This window comes from Rhinolophus sinicus, chromosome 8 (assembly GCF_057876585.1).
Source record: "Rhinolophus sinicus isolate RSI-liver-muscle chromosome 8, RSI-T2T, whole genome shotgun sequence".
Classification (NCBI taxonomy): Eukaryota; Metazoa; Chordata; class Mammalia; order Chiroptera; family Rhinolophidae; genus Rhinolophus; species Rhinolophus sinicus.
The window spans coordinates 40673790-40699191 of record NC_142508.1 but is presented as its reverse complement, the minus strand read 5'-3'; the positions used below and the strand labels follow the sequence as shown (position 1 = coordinate 40699191).

The 25402-nt window shown below is 51.4% G+C and overlaps 1 protein-coding gene across 3 annotated transcripts; it reads right to left on the bottom strand.

The window, feature by feature from the left end:
• EML2 (EMAP like 2) lies at positions 1–25275 on the bottom strand. 3 transcript variants are annotated; one of them, XM_019754901.3, is made up of 22 exons: positions 25042–25275; positions 22289–22507; positions 22075–22198; positions 21776–21880; positions 19819–19847; positions 19477–19606; positions 16350–16499; positions 15777–15846; positions 15569–15679; positions 14373–14468; positions 13423–13557; positions 12605–12704; positions 9583–9737; positions 9310–9435; positions 7582–7713; positions 4942–5009; positions 4523–4611; positions 4194–4291; positions 3601–3688; positions 3082–3177; positions 1978–2108; positions 1–411 (listed from the first exon to the last, which is right to left on the bottom strand). In XM_019754901.3, the coding sequence occupies exons 1-22, from the start codon at positions 25187–25189 to the stop codon at positions 286–288; spliced, it is 2526 nt and encodes an 841-aa protein (XP_019610460.3). In that variant the 5' UTR covers positions 25190–25275; the 3' UTR covers positions 1–285. The 3 variants fall into 3 exon arrangements, with proteins under 3 accessions (XP_019610460.3, XP_088656222.1, XP_088656221.1); XM_088800095.1 differs by lacking the exon at positions 25042–25275 and adding an exon at positions 23378–23402 and having other exon boundaries at positions 154–411; XM_088800096.1 differs by lacking the exons at positions 21776–21880; positions 22075–22198; positions 22289–22507; positions 25042–25275 and adding an exon at positions 20354–20465.
• Between the last annotated feature and the right edge of the window lie 127 nt (positions 25276–25402).

Genomic DNA, 25402 nt, shown 5'->3' with positions numbered 1-25402 from the left:
CTCAGTGCACATGTCTTTATTTCTGGATGATATAAAAGAATAAACTTAAAAAACACCCCAAACCAAACACCCTAATGGCTTCCCCAAGGCAATGTGACCCCTCTTCCCACCCCGATAAATAGAGACTTCTGTCTGTCAGTCTACCCTCCCACCCCCATAACCCTCTCTTCTATAGACATACTCTGGGTATATATTACTCTACTCGGCAATAGACATCTCCCGAAAATAGAATTCCAGCCCTCCCATCTAACTCTACCCTGGCCCCATGTCCCTGGGGCCCCCATATCAGACCACCCTCCACTGCAGTATGCTGGTGTCCTTGCCCCCTGTGGTCAGGGCCATACTGTCATCCCACAAGAAGGCCACATTTGTCACATGGCTGCTGTGTCCACCGTATTTGTGGCTGAGAGCCTGTGGTAGGGAAAGAAGGAAGTGAAAGGTCAGAGGGGGCAATGTCACTCCATGTCTTCCCAACCTGACCCCCTTCTCCTCTGCTTAATAAATCCCCCTTTAAGAACCAACAGGGCAAATGATCTGATTTCTTCAACAATTCAATGGTATTAAAAAAAAACAAAAAAGAGTGTGCATGTGGGGAAGGCTGTTCTGTACAACCAGATACAAGACCTAAGCGCATGCAATGTTTGGACCTCGATTCAAACAAACCAAAGTGTGTGTAGAAGGCCATTTTTGGAGACAATCAGGGAAATTTGAATACAGATTGGGTATTAGATCATATTTAAAAATAATGTTAATTAGTAGGTATGAACATGGATTTGTAGATATGTAAGAATTATCTTTATTTTTGAGATATGAATGCTAATCTGGAGAGCTAAAAAGTCATATATTGGGTTGTTTTTTAAAAACTTCAGGAAAAAAAAGAACAGAAGAGAAAAAGAGAAGATCCAAGTATGCCAAATCTGGTAATAGTTGAACATGGGTAATAAGTACAGGAGGGATCACCGCACTATCTTATCTGCTTTTATGTATGCAAATTTCATAATAAAATATTAAAACAAATTTCGTCTCTGTTAGAACCAGAGAATGGGAAAATTAACATCCAGTTTTATCTTAGACCCAGGTTATCTGTTAGTGGCCTGTGGATATGTTGAATATACTCTCAGTGTTTTTAGAAAGATAGTCGCTGACATTTGAAAATCAAGGAAGTGAGGCAGCCGATTAGCTCAGTTGGATAGAGCGTGGTGCTGTTAACAAGGTTATCGGTTCGATCCCCTCATGGGCCACTGTGAGCTGCGCCCTCCACAACTAGATTGAAACAACTACTTAACTTGGAGCTGACGGGTCCTGGAAAAACACACTCAAATAAAAATAATAAATAAATAAATAAATAAATAAATAAATAAATAAATAAATCATGGAAGCTCACTTTAAAATCCTGATTTCCAGCTTCTGTCAAAACCTCAGAAGATCAGAATGCACTGAACCAGCAGCCCCCCAGTAGTGAGGTGTAATGGGGTGTAAGGAGTAGCTGCTGCCCAGCCTCATTCAATTATTCTCACTGCCTGTCTGACCCTGTGGCCTTGGAGTTTGTGTCCCTTGTTCGAAAACTGCAGATGTTGCAGATGTTGTAGAGCACAGATGCTGTAGATCAAAAATAACCTTACACTTGTAGTTACTTGGAACCATCGTGCCACTTAGAATGTCAACTTGGTGAGGGCAGTGACCTAACTTGTTTACTGCTGTATTCTGTGCCCAGGCACACAGCAGGTGCTCAATAAATATTTATTGAGTTAATGAAGATAAAAGAATCAAAACGCTCAGACTTGCAGATGCTCAGAGGTTTAGCACTACAGACTGAAATTCATCAACCTTCAGATTAAGAAAGGCCCTTGAGATTAAGCCCACTGCCCTCCTTGTACAGGTGAGTAAACTGAGGCCCGGAGAGGACCAAGGCTGCCTCAATCTTGCCCCGATGGCTGCTTGTTACCTCCACCCTGCCAGCCCCCCAGAGGGACTCACTCGAGGCTGACAGCAAGGGTAACTAAATAGGTGGACTTTGCCAAAGTCATCAGCTGAAGCCAGCAACTTGCCATCATGGGAGCGAGCCACGGCGTTGATGTCAGTACCATCTGCTCCCTCAGACCAGATCCCTGTGGGTGTGGCGGTGGAAGGATATCAGCGGGAGCCATGGACTCTCCAAGAGGAACAGGCCCCATCCCAGCCTCCCTATCTTCATCTCACCCAGACTGTCTCTAGCCAGGGGTGGGAGTCAGAACCCTTTGGAAATGTGTATCTGATCCTGTCCCCCACACTACTCAAAACCCTTCAAGGTTCCCTGGTGGCCTCAGGAGAAAGCCCCAGCTTCTCACCATGACCCCTAAACTCTGCGTAGCCCTCACACATACTGCTCTAGCCTTGTCCTCACCAGAGTCCCCCTTGAACTCTGCAATGATTTAGCCACCCTGCCTTCTTAAATTTCTCCAAATGCCAAGCTCTATGTCACCTCTGGGTTTCTGTACATGCTATTATTCCATTTACCTAGAGACAGCTTTCCTTCTTCACTGCCCTGGAATCTAACTCCTCATCCTCCAGGACCAGCCTGGATGTCCCTTCTTCCAGGAAGCCCTCCCTGACTCCCTCCCTGGCTGGGGCAAAATGCCCCCTCTGGGCTTCCTTGTCCCTGCCTGACCTACTCCAAGTTGTCCAGGGATAAGTCTGTCTCCCCCACTGGACTATCAGCCCCATGATGGCAGGGCTGGGACTGTCGTGGTCACCACTGTGCCCCAGCACTGACCAGCCCAGGGTTGGGCACAGAGATGCTCAGGAATTACATGTTAACTACATTAATGCCTGAATGAAGGGGTGACTAGGGCACCTGCAGTGTGAATCTTTCTGGACCAGGTGCCACCACCCATTTGGCCTCATTTCATTACATCTCCAAGGAATATCAATGGTCGTCTCACCCTACCCTTTCCTCTTACACAAATACTGCCCACAGGTGTACTCAAGAAGTGAGTTTCCCACTCTGGAGGTAACCAATAGAAAGAGACTGTGAAAACAACCAGACGGGGATATTCCTTGGAATTTCTGTCTTTAGTGGGACTTCCCCATTCCAGAACTTACCGAACACCCCAAATCCCAGGACACAAGTAGCTGTGGCCCATTCCATGTTCCTAACAGCATCTGCACTGGTGATCTGCTTACAGGTAGCTGGGTCCCCTGGGGCAGAAAATGGGGGGAGGGGTTCAGAGTGGAAATAACTACTTACTTAACCCATCCATTTCACACACCATGGACACTGATGTCCAAGACAGGAGGCTAGGGTCCCAGGACTTATTCTACCTCTCCCGACTGGCTTAGAGGGCTAGACCCTAGGTCCTGACCCCCCAAAACGTGAGCAGGGGCATCTGCTTAGAAACCTGCACCCCACCCATCCAATCAGAAAGGGGAAGGACTGGTGAAAAATGGGGTCCACCAGGGAGGTAATCAAGCCAGGAAACCAACCAATCAGAACAGCCTTTAAATACAATAGTCACAGGAGAGATACCTGAAGAAGCCCCTGCCTCCCCTCCCAGAACTCAGGGAAGTCTATGCAAATAAGGAAACCGAAGGAGGAATGCCTTTGGGTCTTGGAGAACTCACAGTACAAAATCTCATAGTCCCCGGAGTTGGTGACAAAGCAGCTGCTGTCCTGGGCCCAATCCAGGTGGGTGATGAAACTGGAATGGCCCTACAGTGAGGGAAGGGATGGAATTAGAGCTGGAAGGGGCAGGATTAGACCAGAAAGAATGGATGGCAAAATACGGAGGTTCGGTGAGAACACAAGGGGCTAAAAGGATACACAGGCCTTTAGAGCGTGGGGGCAGGGCCAGACTACCATGGGCGGGGCCAGACTGTGATGGGGGGCCAGACAAAAGGCTTAGAACACAACGGAAGCTTAGAACATGTGGGCAGAGCTAGACACAGAGGATTGGGCTTTAAATGCAAGGGACTGGGCTACACAGAAGGTGTGCTTAGAACATGATGGGCAGGGCTACACGAGGGGGTGGGGCTACATGAGGGGTGGGCTTAGAACACAAGAGAGGGTAAGTGTGTGGGCGGGGCTTAAGCCTTCTTCACGTGATCAGGGCAGTCAGTTGAGCGTTGAAGCTGTGCTCCCTTAAGGTAGAAAACTGGTTAATTTTGCACCCCCTGGATGGAGTGGCGGCGCGGGCTGGGGGTCACTGCCCACTCACCGAGCACTTGCCCAGGCGGCTGACCTTGCGGCCGCCTTGGTCCACCGTGTACACGTACACCAAGTTGTCGTGGGAGCCCACGGCCAGGTACGCCCCGTCTGGGGGAGGGGGAGGGGGGCTATGAGGAGGCACCCAGGCTCCACCCCTTCCTCTCTCAGATTCAGCCCCCCACTATCCCAGACTCCTCAGTAGTCCCAAACTCCATCCCCTTTTCAGTCCTAGACCCGCCCCCCAGGCCTGGACACACAGGTTCCACCCCATCCCCCTGCCAGTAACTGAGTCTCAGTTCCCAGGCCTTGCCTCTCCAAGGTCCCAGGCCCACCCCTTACCTGGGGAGAAGCTGACCACTGAGATCTGTTCATTGCCATCTGTATGGATAGCCACCAGGTCATGGGTCTCTGTGTCCAGCAACAGCCATCTTTAAGGAGAAGGCATGGGGGAGGACAGAAGAAGAGGGGTGAGCTGATCTGGGAGGAGGAGGGCAATCTGTGAGACCTGAGGAAGGGACTCCAGAATAGATTTGGAGAGAAGCTCACTCCCAAGGAACGTTGGGAGATCAAGTCTTGGCAAACAGTTGGTACCTAATAATGTTCTCTGCAGGCTCTGGGCGAGTAGGGAAGGGGGTGTCAAGGGACAGTTTGGGAGGGGGGGAGCAAAGCCTGGGGGAGTAGGGGAGGGCGGTGTCAAGGGACAGTTTGGGAGGGGGGGGAGCAGAGAAGACCTCCCCAAATGCCCACTTCAGCTTTACCTGCCAGTCACTGTGCCCACAGCCAGGACAGAGCCACTGGGATGGAAGCCAGCAGAGCGGGCAGGGTCCTGTGGAGAGAGAAGAGATGTGGCTCAAGGCTGGGGTCCCCTGTCCTTCTGGCCATACCCCTGCCTCAGAGCCAACTCTCAGCCTGGAATGAAGGCTCTCACCTTCCTCTGCTGCCCTCCAGGAACCCATTGCCCCAGGCACTCTGGAAACCATTCCCCTTTCCTTTAATAAGCCAGCTGGAACAGAAAACATCCCTCCTGTCATTGTGGATTCTGGATCCTTTTTAACTCCTATTTTAAATACCCACAGCTTGATTCATCCAAGATGATTTCCTTAGGTGTTTTTTCTAGAGTGAGACAAAGGATATCTATAAAGTCTATCAACTTATCACCAGGCGAATCTGAATGCCTGTTTCCCCACATCTTATCTAACACCCAGCATTGGGTATTATCATTTTTAAACTTTGGGAGGGCATTTGGTTGGTTCGCAGGCAATAGAGTACGATGGAATCAGACTTGTGTACAAAATGTGGCTGTGACACTTCTACTTATATGACATCAAATAACTTTCTCTGTCATAGCCTTGGTTGTTTCATCTGACAAATGGAGATCAATACACATTTTCCAGGATTATTATAAGCAAGGTGTAAAGTCCTTAGAATGGTAAGCTGGTAAATAAGATGGCCCACAGGAAGCACTCAGTAAAGGTCAGCTATGATTATAATTTCACTGTGATAATGGACAAGTGATTTTATCTTTCTGAGCGGGGATCCGTCATCCCTACTTCCTTGTCGTGAAGGTCAGGGAGAGGAGTTAAAAACATGGTGTGCATGAAATGCTAAGCCAGTTTCTCCGGGCGTGGTCAACAGACCACCTGCATCAGAATAACCTGAGGGAGTTCGTTACAAATTGTACATTTCTGGTCCCAAACTCAGACGTCCTGAATCAAGACTCTCTGTGGACAGGACTCAGGATTCTGTGTTTTTAACAACTCCCAGGAGGGTGGGCCCAGTGGCTCAAGTGGTTGGCGCTGTGCTCCTAACGCCCTGCCAGGAGTGGCCAGAAGCCAGTTTGAGTGGCTGGCAGCCAGCGTGTGCTACCATGGGCTACCATGTGCTGCCATGAGCTGCCGGTGGCCAGTGTGAGTGGCTGGTGACCAGCAGCCATCATGAGCGACCGACCGCTGACCGACTGCCTCAGCCATGGGAGAGCGCAAGGCTCATAATACCAGCATGGGCCAGGGAGCTGTGTCCTACACAACTAGACTGAGAAACAACGGCTTGAACCGGAGTGGGGTGGGGAGGTGGAAGAAGGGGAAAAAAAAAAAAAGAATAAAATATTTTTAAAAGACACCCTGAAAAACAAAAACAACTCCCAGGTGATTCTGATGCCCTGGCAAACTGGAGAACTGCTGTGCTTTGAGCACAGGGCCTAGCATACAGTAGCTGTTAAATTAGGCAGTCAGGATGAGGATTACTATATATGCCCTAACAATTTCTAGGGCACACCATCCCTGATTCATAGAAATTCAAAGGTCATCAAGGGTTCCAGGAACAAAGGTAATCCTGGATTCCTGAAGCAAAGCCTCAACGGGACGGGTGGTATGGGGGTTATGAGGGACTAACTTTATAGTGTCCCATACTGCATAGGCAGGAGAGCTTAAAAACTACACTGCCCAGAATCCCTTGCAACTATGATTCCGCTGTGATTTGGGATTGACAAGAAGTTGAAATTGGGTGGGTTCTAGAAGGCAGAAGGCGGAGGCCCTGCTTCTGCCACTTCCTTTACCTAGTTGGATGGTGAAAACAATGGCATTTGCTATGCTAGTGATCAGTCACTAACCTTGAAAAGCAAGGGCACAGAGTATGTTTTTGGTCAGTGCAAATGCAGCCACCAGTCGGTCACTCTAGAGCAGGGGTGTCCAAACTGTGGCCCCGCAGGACCAACAGCGGCCCGCGATCAATTGTTAATTGGCCCGCAGCAAATTCCAAAAATATATTTAGTTTACTTAAATAAACCAGGTGAGGCAATACGTACTTCACCTCGAGTGAGTGGCCCAGCTGTTTGTGTATTTTACCGCATATGGCCCTTGGTGAAAAATGTTGAAAAAAGTTTGGACACCCCTGCTCTAGAGCAACACAGTCCAGTAGAACCTTCTGCAATGATGGCAATGTTCTCTCTTAGCACTTTGAAATATGGTGGCCATTAGCCATGTTTGAAATGTAGCCAGTACAGCCAAGGAACTGAATTTTTAATTCTGTTTACATTTTAAAGTTAAGTTTGAGTAACCACATATATTAAACAGTGTAGTTCTAGAGCCAACACTTGCAGGGACCACAGCTTCCTGGTTCCTGAATTGCAGCTACAATGACAATGGCATTTTCTTGAACTCAGCAGTTCCTGACTCCCCACCCTCCTGATTCTGACAAAGGCAGCAGCTCCCCTGGAGGGTCGGTTCTGTGCTTTTGTTCTGGGCATTCTCCCTTCTAGTCCTTCCAAGTGAATATGGAAGCACCTAAATCCCTTTCTGCTTAAAAAGACCAGGTGCGGGTTCTAGCTGATGCACTGAGCCCCGACACATCGAGACAAGTGGTTCGGTTAGAACACTACGTCACCTCTCCAGTTCCCTTACCTCAATGATCCTGCTCCACAGGGGCTGGTGGGACTCTGCACTCCACAGATGCACCAGCTTATCTTGCCCACAGGTCACAAACTGTGCCCGGCTGGGGTGCGTGGCTAGGCCCCACAGCTCTTCCACATGGCCCTGGCAGAAAGGGAAGACTATAAGTCCTGACCCTGTCCCCTCAAGTCTGATGCCAAAAAGAAGTTCTGGAGTAGCCCCAGCAACACACCTGCCCACAAGTGACCCAGGGAAGACCCTTTCCACTGTGTTTCTTAAGGAGGCTGCGATCGAACAGACCCCTGCCAGTGTGTGGCTTGAGGCAAATGCCCCACCCTCACCCCCAACTTTGCTTTTTAGTTTGCAGTGGGAGGCAAGAGAGCATGATGGGTAAGAGCTTGACTTTGGGAGTCAGACAGTACCCAGAAGGCTGTGGGATCCCATGGAATACACGCAGTCCAGTGGATCTGCCTTCAGCTTTCTGTTACTGACTGTGGCAGTCACCTAGGCAGGTGACTTCTCGTGAAGCCTCAGTTTGAGATTCTGTAAAATGGGGCTAATCATTGTACATGCTTCATAATGTTGTTGTGTTCACTCAAATTGTGGATGGAAAGTGTAGAAGGCTAGTACAAAGTGCTTACAAAATGGAAGTGGCCATTATTATCAATAACACATATTAATATATTTAGTCATAAATCATTAACATTGATAATCAATGTAATTATAATAATCAGTATCAATATAATGATAATAAATCTAACAATAATTAATATATATTAATAATATAGGATATTGATAATATTATTAACGGTCTCCAACGTCCCTTCTGGGGATACCTAGAAAATCCCTCTAGCCCTTGTTTTTCTTCATCTCCTTCCTACGGAAAATAAAGCCAGAGGGGGGATGTAAATGCAGCACCATGATTTCAGCTCTCCTGTCAGAGGGAAAATGCATGGAGGGGGTGAAGGAAGGGAGACCACTGAACAAGGAGTAATTTTGGCTATGACTCTCAGCACTTACTCTATGCCAGGCAACATCCAAAATGCTGTATATGAACTGACTCATGGAATCCACAAAACCCCATGACGTCAGCTCTCTTATCCTCCTTTCATAAAGGCACAGAGAGGTTACTCACTTGCCTCATACCACACAGCTTATGAGTGACAGGGCTGTGATTAGAACCCAGGCAGTCACAATCTAGAATGCATGTTCCTAATCAGCATACTATACCATCTCTCAGGAGCTGGGATTTTTAAGTGTGTGGGGGTAGGGTTTTGACACATCAGGAGGGAATTGTGGGTATTTGAGCAGCAAGAAGAAAAACAGAAGGACGCCAGAGGGCCTTCTTAGATCCCTGGAGCTGCAGACCTGGACCTGGGAGGTGTGTGCACCACGTTATGTGCAGCCTGGGTGACAACATGTCAGGGCACTTACCGACAGAAAAGGACACCGCCCTGATCAGAAGAGCTGAGGGCAGCACAGTTGGAGGATCCTGGGGACCCTCTGCTGTGCTAGCAGTTACCCTAATTGGTTGCTGGATCATGGGGAGTTCTGGGAGGAGTCCTAGGTCCGGGAGCAGGTAAAGGGAAGGTAAGTTGTATTGGTCAGGCCAGAAGAAAATGGATGGGGCAGGGAGGTGAGGAAAAACCAGAATGGGAAGATAGGAGAGATGAATGGTGCACGGAAGAGAAGAGAGATCGTAGGGGAGGGAGGCGGGTAGGCACAGAAGAGAGAGCTCACCTGGATGAGCAGCGAGAAGCCCGTGTGCACAGAGCCCTGCAGGATGGAGTTGCGGGTGGTCCCCACATACAGTGTGTCTCCCCGGCCCTCCGCCACGGTGCGCACAGGGCCAAAATCCTCGGGCACCTGGGCAGGCAAGAGAGGAGAAGGCAGACAGATGAGTGTAGGACAGACATGGGTGGGGCTGGGAGTGACAGGCTGGGGAGAGGAGGGTCTAGTATTAGGAGCCCTGGTGGGGTGAGGGGAGGTCTCCTTACTTCATAGGATCCTCACCTCCACCTCCTGCAGCTTGCTGTAGTCGGAACCCCAGAGGACCACCCGCCGATCACGGCCCCCTCCGGACACCAGCGTCCCGTCCCGCAGGGCGCAGAGCCCAAACACACCACCATCATGGGCACCAGGCACCGCCTGAGTGATGCGGTTCCCACCTGTGGGGTGGTCAGGGCCAGGGGTCAGCATGGGGAGGTTTCCCTTGTACTGACCCCTGAAAGCAGCTTGAACTCTCAATCCTACATCTCGCCATTTACCCACCTTTCCTTCTATCAACCCTCCCACCCCCACACTCATCTGTTCAAATACCCTGTTCAGTAAACCATCTGAACTAATATCTATCCATCCATCCATTCACCCTTTGATCCATTCACCTGTCTACTGGTTTGTCCATCCATCTATCCACTCACTCAGCCATTCGTTCAGCCATTCATCCAACCCAGGGGTGTCCAAACTTTTTTAACGGTTTTCAACAAGGGCCATATGTGGTAAACTACACAAACAGCCGGGCCACTCACTCAAGGTGAAGTACGTATTGCCTCACCTGGTTTATTTAAGTAAACTAAGTATATTTTTGGAATTTGCTGCGGGCCAATAAAAAATGGATTGCGGGCCGCAGTTTGGACACCCTTGATCCAACCCATCGATGTACTGATCCATCTATCCATCCACCCACCCACCCATTCATTTATCCATCCATCAATCCACCTATCATCTAGTCATTCACCCTCTCTTTCATTCAAGTACCCATTGATTGATTCACCAGTCAATATATCCATCCTTCTGTCCAAACATCCACACATGTCCATCTGTTTTCCCATCCATCTATCCATTCATTCATCTATCCACTCATCTGTCAATCTACCCATCCATTCTCATTCATTTATTCACCCATTCAAATCAATAGTTATTTAGCTAACGTTTACACTGGGCACAGCCTCATGCTGGGGGATACTGGGTACACAGTGGTCACCAAGACAACCTCAGATGTTACCCTCACAGGGCTCGTGGTCCAATTTCAGAGACAGACTTACTACCAGTCAGTGACAACCCAAGGCTGGGAAGTGGAAACCCAGACTGTAGGGGTCCCATAGAGGATAGCCAGCCTGGTAGGTCAGGGAGAGCTTCCTGGAGGGGCTGGCTGAGCAAGGATCTGAAGGTTGAGTAGGAGTTGGCTAGGACAAGAGGGTGGAAAAATATGCCAGGCAGAAGGAACAACACGTGCAAAGGGCAGAGAGTAGGACAGAGCAGGGACTATTTAGGGAACTAAAAGAAATCTGGTGTGACTGAGTGTAACATACAAGGGGCAAGAGAAGGCAGGGCCAGACCAGGCAGGGTCTTCGAGGTCTCAGCGAGGAAGATGGACCTTGTCCTGAGGGAACAGGGGAGTAATGGGAGGGTTTGGTGGGGGAAGGACAAGGTCAGGTTTATATTTGGTTCTGAGAACAAACAGAACTGGAAACGGCAAGACGGGCGGCTGTAAGACTAGGGAGAGGCAGGGACGCAGAGGAGAGGAGGAAGGAACCCTCTTCAATTCCCATCCTTGAAGATGCAGATATGGTGCCACATGTAATACATCATTTTTCCCACCTATCCTTCCACCCATCCGACACCCCAAAGCCCCACAGGCTGGACCCAGTGGTAAAATTGGGGATATGGAAACGAATCAGTCAGTCCCTGGCCTCAGAGAGCTTATAGTCTGCTGGAAAAGACACACTGCCAATTACTCAGAGCTTATTCTCAGCTGTCTAATCTCAAGATAAGCTCTGAACAACCCTGTAAGGGAGGTAGTGATATTATACCCTAATTACAGATGGGGCAACTGAGTCTCAGAAGGGACGTGACTCTCCCAATGGCTACCCAGACAGCACACAGCACTGCTGAGACCTGAATCCAAGCCTGTTCAACTCCCCAACGCATTTCCCTCCCATTCCCCCCGCCTGGGGTAGCCCAACAGGGAACCAAGCTCCCCTAGGTCAGGAGAACTGGCACTTAGAGATAATCCCTGCCTCCCCCTCAGTTTACAGGCAGAAATCTGAGGCCCCAAGAGGGAAAGCCTTTACCTGAGGTCACAGAGTGACACCTGGTTCCGGCCTGTCTCCCATATACCCATGAGCAGTGGGGCAGATGGCCTGAAAAGGGCAGGGGCCTTAAAGACCAAGTGCCCTGACTGCCCAGCTCAGCCACTTGCTGGGTCATTGCCCTTCTCTGAGCCTATTGTTTTTCATCTGTGAAATGGGAATACATTCAGTGCAACCTTGAATAAGGAACATAGTGTATGTGAAAGCAAAAGTACCCAGGCCAAAAATTCACTCGTTCATGCCATCCATTCACAATTCACCCAAAGGCTGGAACAACCCAGTAAGCCATTGGTTGGGACCACCATTTATTCATCCATCCACCGCCTAGGACAACCAATTCATTTATTAATTCAGTAATCAATCTACTTTCTGGAACAATCCATTCTTCCTAATACATTAATCCATTGGCTGAGATAATCATTCATTCATTCATTCATTCACTCATCAATGTATAGACCCACTGCCTGGGAAAAGACCTATTCATTAACACAGTCAACCATTATGGGGACAACCGTTCGTGTTTTGCAGTTGTTCATTCACCCAATCATCTACCATTAAGTAGCACAGCACATTCATTACTCATTCATTCATTGACTAAGAAAATCCTTCCATTTTTTCATTCCCTTATTAATTTATCTGCGACAAACTACCTCTCCATCCATCCACCTACCCACCCACCCACAACTGGGTTAACCCATTCATTTATAGCTCAGATTTGATCCCTAACATGGGATTTGCAGAGGACAAGTGTGGGAAATAAGTAAAGATTTCGCGGAGGCAAGATATTGGAGCTGAGCCTTGATGGGGGTGTTGGAATTGAACAAGTAAGGATTTAGCCTGCTTTATCATACACTGCACACAAGCAGGGTCAGAGAAAGGGAGACACAGCCGAAGGTGCTTAGGAAGGACCAGATAAGGGACCAAATAGGTGGGGTGACACTGACCTTTGCCCCAGACATAGAGGTTCCCCCCAGAGTCCCCGGTGACCACATCGCCACCTTCCAAAAAGGTCACACACAGCACATACTTCGGTTTCTCGTGTTTCTAAGGTGGGGCAGAAGGGGAAGGTGTCAGAAGTTCGCCAAAGCCAGGTGGTCTCCCCGCGCTTGCCCATCATCCAGGACCATGGTCCAGGGGACCTCCTCCATGCTCTTGGGAGGCCCTGCATGAAGCGTCCCCATCTCCAGCCTGCCCCAATGAGTGCTCACGTCGTGTAGTTTCTGACTATACTCTCTCCCTTTCCCATCCCTGGACCCAGTTCCTGCCTCCTCTCTCCTCCCTGATTTCTGTCCCCTCTGTCCCTGGTTTCCCCTGCTCTCTTCCCCTAGGATTCCCCTCTCTCTGCCTTATTTCTCCCCTCTCCCTCCCTCCCTCCCTCCCCATCTTCTGTCTGTCTTTAAGTAGGTCCCTCTCCTGGCCCCACATTTTTCTCAGTATCTTTTCAGTATCTCGTCTCAGTATCCGTTTCTTTGCCATTTGTGCCTAGTGTTCTCAGGGCCTCCCTTTTTGGGATGAAGCCCCAACTCTCACCAAAGGCAGGAGAGCCATATCAGAGGCTTATCCTATTGAATCCTTGCAACTTCAGAGTTAAGGAAGATCACCCCCATGGTATGGGTAAGGAAACTGAGGCCCCGGCAGGCAACGGCACAGTGTGCTTGTAATCTGCAGCCTTTGGGACTCCTTGGAGTAGCCTGTTGTCTGCCCTAGGTATCCCTGCCTGCCTCTTTCAGGCCCAGGCCGTCCCTGTACCCATGGCACTCACCTCAAAGAGGCCCTGCCGCTTGCTCAGGCTGCCGCCCTCCAAGCTCCAGAAGTAGATGTGGGATTTCCCACAGGTGATGAGCACGGTGGGGTCTGTGGGGTGGAAGGTGGCTACCAGCACGGCCTCGTTGGAGCACTTTGGGGAATGGGAGATCTGAATGAGGTCCTTAAAGCCACCAGGGCCACCACACCCACCCATGTAGGACTGCCCTCTACAGCTGTGTGGGCTGTGCACTCACACCCAACTTGCCTGTATCTTCTATCTGGGCAAACTTAAATACAGGAGGCAGGGCCAGCCAGTGATGCATTATTGCCGTTCTTACCAACATAACAGCAAGACACTTGGACAGCCCTGCTCTGTATCAAGCACTGTGCTAAACACTTTGAGGGGAAGACTCTTGCCTAACACCACACAACCAGGTAAGCACTGTGTCCAGAATCAACTCATGTAGGTCGGACGCTACTGTCCAGCCTCGCAACCATTTCTCCTTCCCCAAATCGTGGGCCCTGATCCAGAACCCAGTCTCCTGCTCCCAGCCCCGGAATGGGCATGTGACCTTGTGCAAGTAGTTCTCCCCAATACCGTGCCTCAGGTTCCTCATCTATAAAATAGGCCACTGCCCAGGGATGCAAGTCAAGGTCTGTCTTGGACATTGCAGGACTGCAGAATCAGCAGTCAGCCACCTTGTACCAACCCCTCTGTTGGGCCTGGTCCACCCACCCCCTATCCAACATCATAGCCTGCAAGGAAGATGCTACCATTATCCCCATTTTACAGATGATGCAACCAAGACTCAGAGAGGGCAAGCCTCTTGCCCAAAGTCACACAGCCAGCAAACAGCAAAGCCAGGATTTAAATGTGAGTTTATCTGATTCCAGACTCCTGACCACTGAGATCTGACCAGTCCCATGGGACACCCCAAGGAGAAGAAATGAGGACAGTTACCCCACCTTGCTATCCACCACCTTGGTCTCCTTGGCCCAGTCCCACACGGAAAGCATGTGATCGTTGGATTCGTCTACTGCACAGAGCAGGTTGCCCCCGTTCTAGGAGGAGGAGAGAGAAGGGGGAGAGGGGCAAGGTGGGTCAGGATCCACCTCCCCCAACACTTCAATCGCTGGGGCATTTGTCACTCAGACCTATTTTAAGATGTTCAAAGTCTCTGGCTCACGTCACGTGAAACATTAAAATACATATTCCCCATCCAGCAGCCATACACACGTTTAAAAGGTTTTTATAATTTCCCTTTTGAAATGACTCTTCCCTAAGAAATCAATCTAATTTTCCCTCAGCCACAATTTCTCTGCAGTCATCACATGGTCAGGAATTCTTCCCAAGACCTTCTAATCTGCATTTTCCTGTGGAATGACTTTTATGTATATGAAATTAATCAAGTGGTAAAATGCTGTTTTTTTCATACCTTGAAACACAGGTTAATTTTGATTTTGCAGGGCTCCCCACATACACATACACTTTGGCAACAAAATAAGTTTTTTTCCTCCGAAAGTTCTAAGATGTCTCCTTAGGTCTCAGAAAACTTGTGAGGCTCTAATCCTGGGACTTCTTAAACTATCTGTGGGAGGACTGGCTGTTTTTTATTCCCCAATCCATTGTAGGCCAACACTTAGATAAAATACGGTTAAAATGTAAAATATGATTAAAGAATAAACAATAAAGCCCAGCAATCACGTACTTGGATGTTGTGGGAATGTCAAATTGCTCTATAAATTCCTAAAGGCTTACTCTCAATTTCTGTACTTATCTTGCCCAGACCTGCCAACACCCATCTAAGATAGTAGCACAGAGCCTCACCACCCTGGACGCTGGGCTGAAAATACCTAAGGGATAAAGACCCTTGGAGAATGAAAGGTGGTGTGAAAAATAATGCAACAAGCATTACCTGATCTACAAGGCGTCACTGAGGAGTATGTTGGGGCAGTCAGGAACCTTCAAAAGGGCTAACAGGGCAGATCTGTGAGGCCACACAGATGGGCGTCCAGCCTAAAGTGCTGCCAGGAGGCATGGCCTACACTTGCGACATCACAGTGAATGCACGGCCTCTATCCCAAAGGGGCAGGTGGGAAGACGCAACACTGGCTCCTGAGTTTGGAGGTGAGGGGCAGGTGAGGGTCGGTGCAGGACTCACCGATTTGGAAAAGCCCACACAGCACACAGCTCGGTCAAACACCCCCAGGCCCAGCACGTGTAAAGTAGAGAGGGAAACTGAGTCCCAGATGCGCACATGGGGTGGCAGTGGCTACAGGAAAGAAAGAGTCCTGTTACCTGGGGGTCCAGCTGCCTGTGGGACCCCCACCCTGTAACCATCTCCCTGTCCTGCCCCCCCACTCGGTTACCTTCCCCTCCTTAGTGGTACCTGCCACCTGTCCAGTGGCAATGGTGACCATATCAGGGTGGACCGCCAGGCTGAAGGGAGAGAAGACAGACGGACAGGGCTCAGTGGGAGGGAGCAGTCCCCAAGACCTTTCCCGTAGCAGGCCACAGCCACAATGCCTGCTTATTCATTCCACAAGTTGGTTGACTGAGTTTAGTTAATAAACATTTCTTTAGTCTTTCAGTAGCAATACCCCCAAAGGGTACCCCAGCTCAGAAGCAAGACTCAGGCCTGGGGTCTCTAACTCAAATGCCTACAGGGCTCAGGCCTCTACCACAAATGGCCAGGAGAGGGCATCCATTTAAAGGGGCCCACAACCAAATAGGCCCAACACACTGCAGTATTGTCTGGGGTGTCCGCTCTGAGTTTTCAAAAGTGAAAAATCCAGGCAATTGAGTGGGTTCACTGACATTTTAAATATAACCAATCTATATTTTCCGCCCCGGAGTTCAGCCTGCAGGCCAGTGGAGGCCTGGCACCACTCTGCCGCCCCAACAGAGCCGGAGTTCTCTTCCCACCCCCTCCCAGGCCTCACCATTTGATGTCATCATTGTGTCCCAGGTAGTGCCGCTGCCTCTGCTCCTCTATGCTGTACAGCACGGCCACGGAGGCCACAAAGTACACTATCTCCCCTGTGGGCAGCAGGTAAAGGTTGGCGCGGCAGTCTCGGCCACGGTAGCCATAGCTGGAGATGCCCAGGCCGGTTAAGGAGCCTGTTTGTCATTGCTCGTACTGACTACCAGACTCAACAAGGTAACGGAGCTAGGTTCTTGCTTCCACTCTTATATCCGTGGGGGCTTGAATGATGGTAACCCTCCCAAATTATGTCCACCAAAATATTACCCACTCCCGAATCTGTGAATGTGAACTTACTTGGAAAAGGAGTCTTTACAGATGTAATTAAGAATCTCAAAATGTGATCATCTGGATGGGCCCTAAATCCAATGACCAGTGTCTTTGTAACACATAGACCCAGGGGTGGAAAAAGCCACGTGAAGACAGAGATTGGAGTGAGGCAGCTACAAGCCAAAGAACTCTTGGGGTTATCAACAGCCACCAAAAGCTGGGAGCCAGACATGGAACAAATTCTCCCCCAGAGCCTCAGTACGGACCGTGGCCCTGCTGACACCATGATTTGGGATTGCTGGTCTCCACAACTGTGAGAGATTTTCCTGTTATTTGTTACAGCAGCCACAGGAAACTAATATAAGCTCTGGACCATCCCCCTGCCCCCAGAGGGATGTTGTTAATACTTATGAACACAAAGCTCACATCCACCTCTGCTCAGAACCTTCCCATGGGTCCCACCTCACTCATAGCAAAAGGGAAAATCTTTACAAAAGCCCAGGCACAAGTCCTGGCCTGATCTGGGCCCTTATTCCTCATTCCCCTCATACCTACCCAGCTCTTCCATGTTCTCACCTTTGCACTCGCTGTTCCCTCCACCTGAGTATGCTTCCCCCTCTCCCTCCATGGCTTCCTCACCTCCTTCAGATCTTTGCTCCACTGTCAGCTCCTGGGAGAGGCCTCCCTGCCCATGCTATTTGAAACTGCAAACTCATGCACCCTCACTGCCCTCATCCCCCTCCCCCCTCATATTTCTGCAGTGCTCTCATCAGCATCCCACATGCTATGTGTTTAACTTATCTGTCTCCACTAGTCTCTGCTCCAGGAGGACAGGGATCTTTGTCTATTTTGTTCACTGTTGTATCCCTTGTGCCCAGATCAGGGCCTGACACACAGCTGACATAAGAAATCAGTACCTGCTGAAGGAATGGCTGACGCTCCCTTGTTCAGAACTAGCCTGGTTGGAACCTCCCTAGCCTTAGCAGGGTTCCTACCCTCCCTTGCTGTCTGATTTGGGAGTTCTTCACAATGCTAGATCATTAACTGCCAACCCAAGCCTTGGCACTAACTTTCCCTTTGCCTAGTACATTCTACCTGCCACTCTTCTTAGCTTTCACCTCCTCAGAGCTGCCCTCAGGCTCATTTCCTCCACTGAACTTATCCCATTTAGTAATTATCTGGTTAATTGGTAAACTATCCCTACTCCCCAATGAGACTGAGTTCCATGGTAGCTGAGACTGAGATGTTTTGTTCAGTTCTGTAACTCCTCCTCTGAGAAGCCCTCCCTGACCCCCAGGCTGGGGCAGCTGCCCACTCTGGGTTCCCCCATTCCAGCCCTGCCCACTATAAGTTGTCACTGCCAAGGAGTCTGTCCTCCAAGGACTGAGAGCCCAAGAGGACAGTTAGACACTGTCATGGTGAATACTGGGTCCCCAGTCTATGGCCCCAGAAAATGTTTAGAAAAGATTTGAATGAATTTCAGTATGTGTATCCTGACTCCATAGAAACTGCCCCACCCTCCAGTCATTTTTGAGACGGGAAATGAGCCACACTAACTTTTGTTGTCTCGGCTGTCTCTCATCTGATGCTTATCAAGCCAGGCCTGGTATGACAGCTTGGTATGCCTTGATTCCCATGTATATTTCCAGCTGCCTTGAGGAGACTCTGAGCTCCACCATCCCTGCCTCCTCCAGAGCAGAAACCAAAGCCAAGAGAAGAGCACAGGGACTGGGTCCCTAGGATTAAGGATCCCAAGCCCCAATGGACTTTTTGAAAAAAGCTTGGGGCCTAAAGTCAGAGTTCTTGACTCAGATCTGCTCTGGCTCCCTAGGACAGGGCTCAGTTCCCTCTTGGCCTCAGTTTCCTCTCTGGGAAGTAGCAGTAGTAATTCCCATCCTCCAGGCCTCAGAGAACTCTCGGAAGCCACTGGCTGTAAAAATGCATTCTTAATTCTACAAAAGAGAAGGATGGTATTATTCAACATATTTACACATCAAAGAACTTAGAACAGTGCCTAGTATGTAAGTGCTCAATAATGATTATTTTTATCAATTCCTGTTTATGGGACACACATTATGAGCTCAGTACCTTTACACATTGTTTCATAGCCCAATGAATCTGAGATCATGAAACCCATTTTTCAGGAGACAACTGAGACACAGAGGCAAGGTGACTTGTCCAGGGTCACACAGCCAGTCAGAGGCTAGGCTGGGGTTTCAACCCATTTCTGCCAGTCTCCAAAGACAGGGTTCTTAACCATTACCAATTTCTGCTTCTCAAACACACCAAGCCCACACCAAGCCCTTGTACCTGCTGAGGCCTCTATTTGGAATATTACAGTTCTTCCTATGCAGGCTCGTAATTGTTCAATTTGAAGCTCAAATGCCCCCTCCTCAGAGAAACCTAGTTATTCCCTTTCTATAAGCTTAGGTTACTGTATTCCCAGCATTTATCACTATCTGAAATTATCTTGTTTATCTAATGACTGGTTTCTGTGTTATCATCTGCCCATCCCCCCCTTTAGGTGAGCTCCATAAACCAGCTCACCAGTACAAGAGAATTTGACATATTGAAGACGCTCAGCAAATATTTGCTGCTTTAATGAATCACAAAAGAGAATTTCAGCTAACCTGCCTTCCTCTGCCCCCTCCTGACTACAGGGTCAGCTTGACCCCACCAGCCACAGAAGCCTGGAAATCCCACCTTCAGTACAAAGACCTCCCTCCTGCTGAAGTCCCACACCAGAAGGGCTTTTGTCCCCTCTTACTGGGGGATGGGGTGGGGGCGGGGAGGAAGAGATTAAAGCAAAAGGATACACCCAGTCCAGCTTGAATCGGCGGGAAGGCAGCTCTGAGCGTGTCTCTAGGCTGTAGGTGGGCGCCAGCTCATCTGGGATGAGCATGAGCACAGGGCGGCCCCTCAGGAACATTTTCACGGAGCCCTCCTCTGTCAGAATACCCCTAGAGGTCAGGTGCTGACTCCAGCCCCCATCCCTTTTTCCTCTCCCCTTCAGGCTTTACTTTTAAAAAAGAAAAAAGTAGGAGGGGAAACTGAGGCCAGAGAGGCAAAGGCCTAGCAGCCAGGTCCCCTGACCTCCAGCCTCCCCCCTCTCACACCAGCAAGCCCCCAACCAAGCCCCTCACCCTCTCCCCACTTACCCACGCTGAAGATAACTTCTTTGGTTTTGCTGTCAGGACAGGACAAAAAAAAAAGCACCCTAATTAGTAGGCAGGTCAGAAAAGGGGAACCACTCTTCCCCCACCCCAACGCTCCCGGTTGGTCTGATGCGTAAGGGGGGGCCGCGTAAGGAGCGGAGCGCTGCCTCTCTGCAGGCCGTGTGCTTTGCTCGGTTGATCTTGCAGAGCCTAAGACACAGGCCCAGAGAGGCAGTGATCGCCAAAGATCACACAGCACCAAGTGGCAGGAACGCGATCCTTGAAGAGGGGAGTCAGCAGAGACCCCACCCTCCTAACCAGAGCGGCTCTCCCAACGCTCCCCACCCCCACTCCCACAGCGCCCCGAACTTCAAGCAGCAAGGGAAGCGGTGAACGTTTAAGGAGAGGGGTGTGTCTCCACGTTCCCTCCGCCGGCGGAAGGGGGTGATGCTCGTGGGCCTGGGTCTCTGGCGAGGGAGGAGACCTGAGATCCAGGACCCTGAGCGCGGGGAGAAGGGGGTCTGCAAGAGGGTCTCACCCAGCTCCAAAGCTACTCATGGCGGCGGCTGGCGGAGCTTCGGGGCCGGGGGTGGAGCCGGGACCGGTCCCGCCGCTTCCGGCCCTGGGAGGCGCCCGCGCCGCCGCGCCCTGACCCGCCCCCCGCGGTTGACCCCGCGAGCGGGCGGGTCACAGAGGGTTTCAGATCCCGGGCTGTGGGGTCCTGATACCAGGCTCTTTTTAGGGGATGGAGGAGAGTGTGGCTTGAGAACATGAACTCAGTGGCGTGTATGGCTGAGTTCAAATCCCAGCTCTTCCACTTCCTAACAGTGTGGGCAAGTTACCCAACTTCTGCCTCGGTTTCCTCGTTTTTAAAACGGGGGTAATAAGAGTACCTGCCTCCTGGCGTGGTTGCGAGAGTTAAATTAATTAATTCCTGTGAAATGTCTGGAGTAGGGCCTGGCACAGCGCTCTGTACGTGTTTGCTATTATTTGAGTGGGGTTGAAACGTCTAGTTTTGGATGGCGGCCCTGCCTTAGTCCTGCCCCTAGTCCCTGACCACGCCCATTGAATCACGACCCCGCCCTTACGGTTTTACTCCGTTTAGCTCAGCTCTGCATTATGGCCCTACCTCCGTGGAGTTGACCATGCCCAACATTCTGATCACACACACCTCTCCAGATTCTGCCCGAGTTGACTCTTCTCTGGATAATTGACTGTTCCCCTGGGGCCCTCCACTGGTACCGCCAGGAATTCTGACAATCACCGCTTTCACGTGACCTTGTCCCTGAGTCGAGTCCCTTCAGAACTCCAGGTTGGCTCCGCCTCCAGAGATTTGACCGTGCCGCCTATAGCCCTGCCCAACCCTCAAGCCACGCCCATTTCCTCCTGGCGGTGACCCAGGCTCCGCTCCGCCCAGCTCCTTGCATCTGACATTCCCCCACCTGGTCGCAGTCCCAGTGACCCCCACCCCAGGTTCTGATTTGACCAGGCTAACACTTCTGGCCACGCCCTCAAATTCCCATCACGCCCCTCCCTCTGATTCTCCTATTCCCTGCAGAAATTTCTCTGATGCTTCTTCCCTGGTAGTACCCCTGATACTCAATGGGGACTCTACTTTACCTTAATAGCCACGCCCACAAACTTGGCTCCTCCCTGACCTCTACTAGAGCTCATCCAGGAGACAAGACCAGCCACATCCCTCTGTTCTAATCCAGCCCCTTAATGCTTTGACCACGCCCCTCAATGTTGGCCCCGCCTTTCCAGGCCTTCCCCTTTCTACCACACTGTCAAGATTGGTCCCTCCAAGCCTCCGGCACGGTTCCTCATTCTGAACTAGATGACAGCGCTTTAGGTTATCACATCATGGCCTGGGGCATTACCATAAATCCCCATTCTCTTGGATGCCCATCTGGGGTCCTGGCCCCACTGTCTGTGACATGGCCCCGCCTCGGACTCTTACCCTTCCTTTTTGGCACTGCAATTGCTGCTAGAGGATGTGGTGCGGCTGCGGGGGTCCTCGCGGCGCACCGAGGCCAGGCGCTCCGGCGACAAGTAGCGGCGGGCACTACAAAGAGAGAGCACACATTTAGGGCGGGAACCTGCGAGGTCAGCGGGCGAGTGCCGGAGGCAGACGAGAATCTCCCCGCACCTTCCACTGCTGGAGTTCGAGAACATGAGTCTATCCCTTTCCATATATACTGTCTCTGTCTCCCACAAGGTTAAGAAAGGAGGCTGAGGATCCCGGCTTTCGGGCCTTACCTGCGTCCGGAGGTCGCCTCCTTCTTGGGGGAGGAAGGCGACGTGGCATAGCCACCCACGCGCCGCTGGGGTCCTGAGCCATTGAGGGGCGTCCTGGTGGGAAGGCCTTTCAAGAGCTGACACACTAGAGGGATGAGGTTAAACAGAAGCCCGTGAGTGTGAGGTCCGAGCACCGGCCCCTCTCTATCTCACCCTTCCAGTCTAGAAAAGATACCCGAGGCTGTGGTGCCTAGGCGCGGAGGCGCGCGGCCCTTGGGGGTTCCCCGCGCGCGCAGTGCAGCGCCCTGCTCTTCGCATGCCCGTAGGCGACGCAGCGCGTCAGCCAGCGCCGCCTTTAGGACCGCCAGCTCGTCTTCCTGCAGCTGCAGCCGCTGCTCCAGCGCCGACACGCGGTCGTCCACCTCCATGCCGCTGGTGCCCGATAAATTGTCATCTGGAAGGTAGTGGAGTACTGGCTGCAGAGGCCACTCAGGAACTCCAACGCCCGAAGTGTCCTTCCCGCCTTCCCCGGACTGAGCGGGGCCAGCCACGCCCCCTTCCTCTCCCGCAACCTGGGCCTGAGACGCTTGGAGATGGGCCAACAACAGGGCTCGGAGGAGGGGTAAGGAAATCCCCATGGCTCTCAGTCCTTACCCCCACACTCCTTTCTGCCGCAGCGCCCTGGAGTGTGACCTTAGGGAAGTCCCTTCCTCTCTTACCTTGAAGAGTCTATGAATCTAGAGCCTCTCGACTCTGGTTTTAAGATTCTATGACTAAGATGCTAAATATTTGTGAGTGATATCAACATTTTAAGGATGACATCAACTTATTCCTAGTGACACCAACGTTCTAGAATTGATCCCCAATATTCCCTGATGAATAACAATATTTTATCGCGGTTACTAACGTTCCACCTCTGACTTTCCTAGCCGAAAGGTCCTGTGTGGTCCCCTTCCCTTTCTCTCCACGCTGAGGGGGTTCGACCCCAGAGCCTGAGGCAAGGACAGAGTTTCTGCGGCCCCTGGCGGGAGACTTGGGGGTTGCAGGCAGCGCGTCGCAAACCCAGGAGACCCACACAAGGGAGATGCGGACGAGGACCTGACACCCAAACTCTCTTCTCCAGCCGGAGCATCTCTCCTCTGTTCCCCTACTTTATTTCGCTTCTGTACCCCACGCCCCAGATTCGGCTCTCCCTCTCCTCTCCAGCCCAAGGGTGCAGCCAAAATAACTCTTCCATCGCCCCTCCCCACACACATTTTCCCGAAATGGGAGAAGCGGAGGACCGAGGTGCCCCCCTTCACCCTTCCTCCCAGACCGCTCATACCCAGACTCATTGCTGGCAACAACCGAGGATGCCCTGGCCCCAGTCACGTGGTAGCATTAACAGGGACGGGACGCGTACGTCGCACCTGCCATCCCTCAGCCATACCTCTCCGCCCGACCGCTGGGCTCCGCAGTGCAGCCTTCAGTCCCTCCCCGCCCTCCCCCAGCGGCCCAATAGTCTGCCAGGCTTCGCCTGCCCTGTCCCCCACCCAGCGCCAGTCTGGTCCGGTGCCTGGACCTGAAGAGGAAGGTAGGGGCTTCCCAAGGTCGGAAGGAGATAGTTCTCTGGACTTGGAACTCAAGAGGAGGGAATCTCAGGGTCCTGTTGGCATCACATATGCAAAGGAGGAAAACTAAGGACAGAGGTTGGAGCAGTGTGCAAACTTGCCAAAGGTCACACAGCAAACAGGTGAGGGGCAGGAGGGCCCAATCACCTCGTTGTGTGGAGCCCCCTCTTACTTAACATTAATAATACCTACCAAAAAACAGATTTGTTAAAGTGGGCTTACATGTGGCAGGCACTGTTCATGCAAAACACTTAGCATGTTTCCCAGCTCATGGTATGTGCTAAGTAAATCCAGAATATAATTAACTGTTATTATGGTACCTAATGCTCCCAGCGACTCTAGTAGTTTACTATTATACCTATTCTAGGAGAAGGGGAGGAGGAAAGGGACAGAGGTCCAAAGAGATGAAGTTACTTGTACAAGGACACATGCCTTTTCAGCAGCAGAGTAGGTACTCCACCCAGGTTTAGGCACCCTGTCATCCTGCCTCAAAGAGGGGCACAGAGTGAAAAAATGAGCAAGCATCCTGGTCCTCTGCCAATTTCAGTGGTCCCTGGCACTGAGGTGTGTGTCCAGGGGAGTGAGCCTCTAAAGTGGAAAAGGGTTCCTTCTCAGGGCCCTTTGAGTGAAATAGAGGAGCTTTCACCTTGGTCCTACAGCCTCCACCCAGAGAGGCCAGTGGCATTCTGAGGCCTTGGCCTGGCCTCCACCCCAAGACTCAAGTCCTCTGACCCTACAGACCATTCCCCACCTCAGTCCTTCTGCCCAGAGACCATGCTCCACTTCCCACTTCTCCCATCTCCCCTCCCCTCTGCCTTCACCTCCCCTCATCTGGGCCTGACACGCACAATGGCCCTTCTAGTATCATACTAATTTGTCTGGAGAGAAGAAGGGAGTCTTAAGGGGTGGGAGGGGTGGGGCCTGAGAATTTGGGGGGTATAGTAGAGGGCAAGCCCTCTGGTGGTCCTCCCCAGTCCCACACCCAGTCCACAAGTCTACACCAAATCCCACCCTCCCTCTAATCTGTCTGTCCCTCTGCCAAGAAGGGAGAAGGTCCCAGAGGATTGAGAGGGGATAGGGAGGACAGAGTTTCAGACCTCCAGGCCTTCACCCCTTCAACCCCAAGCTCCTGAAGGTTCTGACCCCTTGTCTCCATCCAGTCACCTCTGGAGAAGGGGGGAGTCAAAGCGGGTGGGGGACTGCGATCAGGATTTTGGGGATCAAGGACCTTGCTCTGGGGTGAGGGTCCTGCTGGAAGACGAAGGAGAATCTTCAGCAAGGGACAGGGATGGGGACTTGGAAGCAGGAGGTTAGGGCAGGAGGAGATGTGTCCAGCCCTGGGCGGGCCCAGGGTCAAAAGTGAGGAGGGGGGTCTCACCGTTGCAGTATTGAAGCAGCGAGGACGTGTCATAGAGGCCGCAGAAGGCCGGGCCGCGCTCAGCCATCGCCCAGCCACAGCCACCGCCGGCCCCCCCGGCCCCAGCCCGGGCCCGGTCCCCCCCCCAGGCCCTGCCTCCCGTTGCCATAGCAACGCCCTTCGTTCCAGCATCCCCGGCTCGGCCCGCCTGGCATCAGGCGGCCGACTCCGGGCCTGGCACCCAGATCATCTCCCAGGATGCCCAGAAAGGGGGGGACGGGACACCCCCTACCAGGCCACACAACACAATCCTCGGGCCAGGATTGGTTGCGCCTAGATCCCCCCCCTCGGTACCGTCTGGTCCCGCCCATAACCAGCGCGT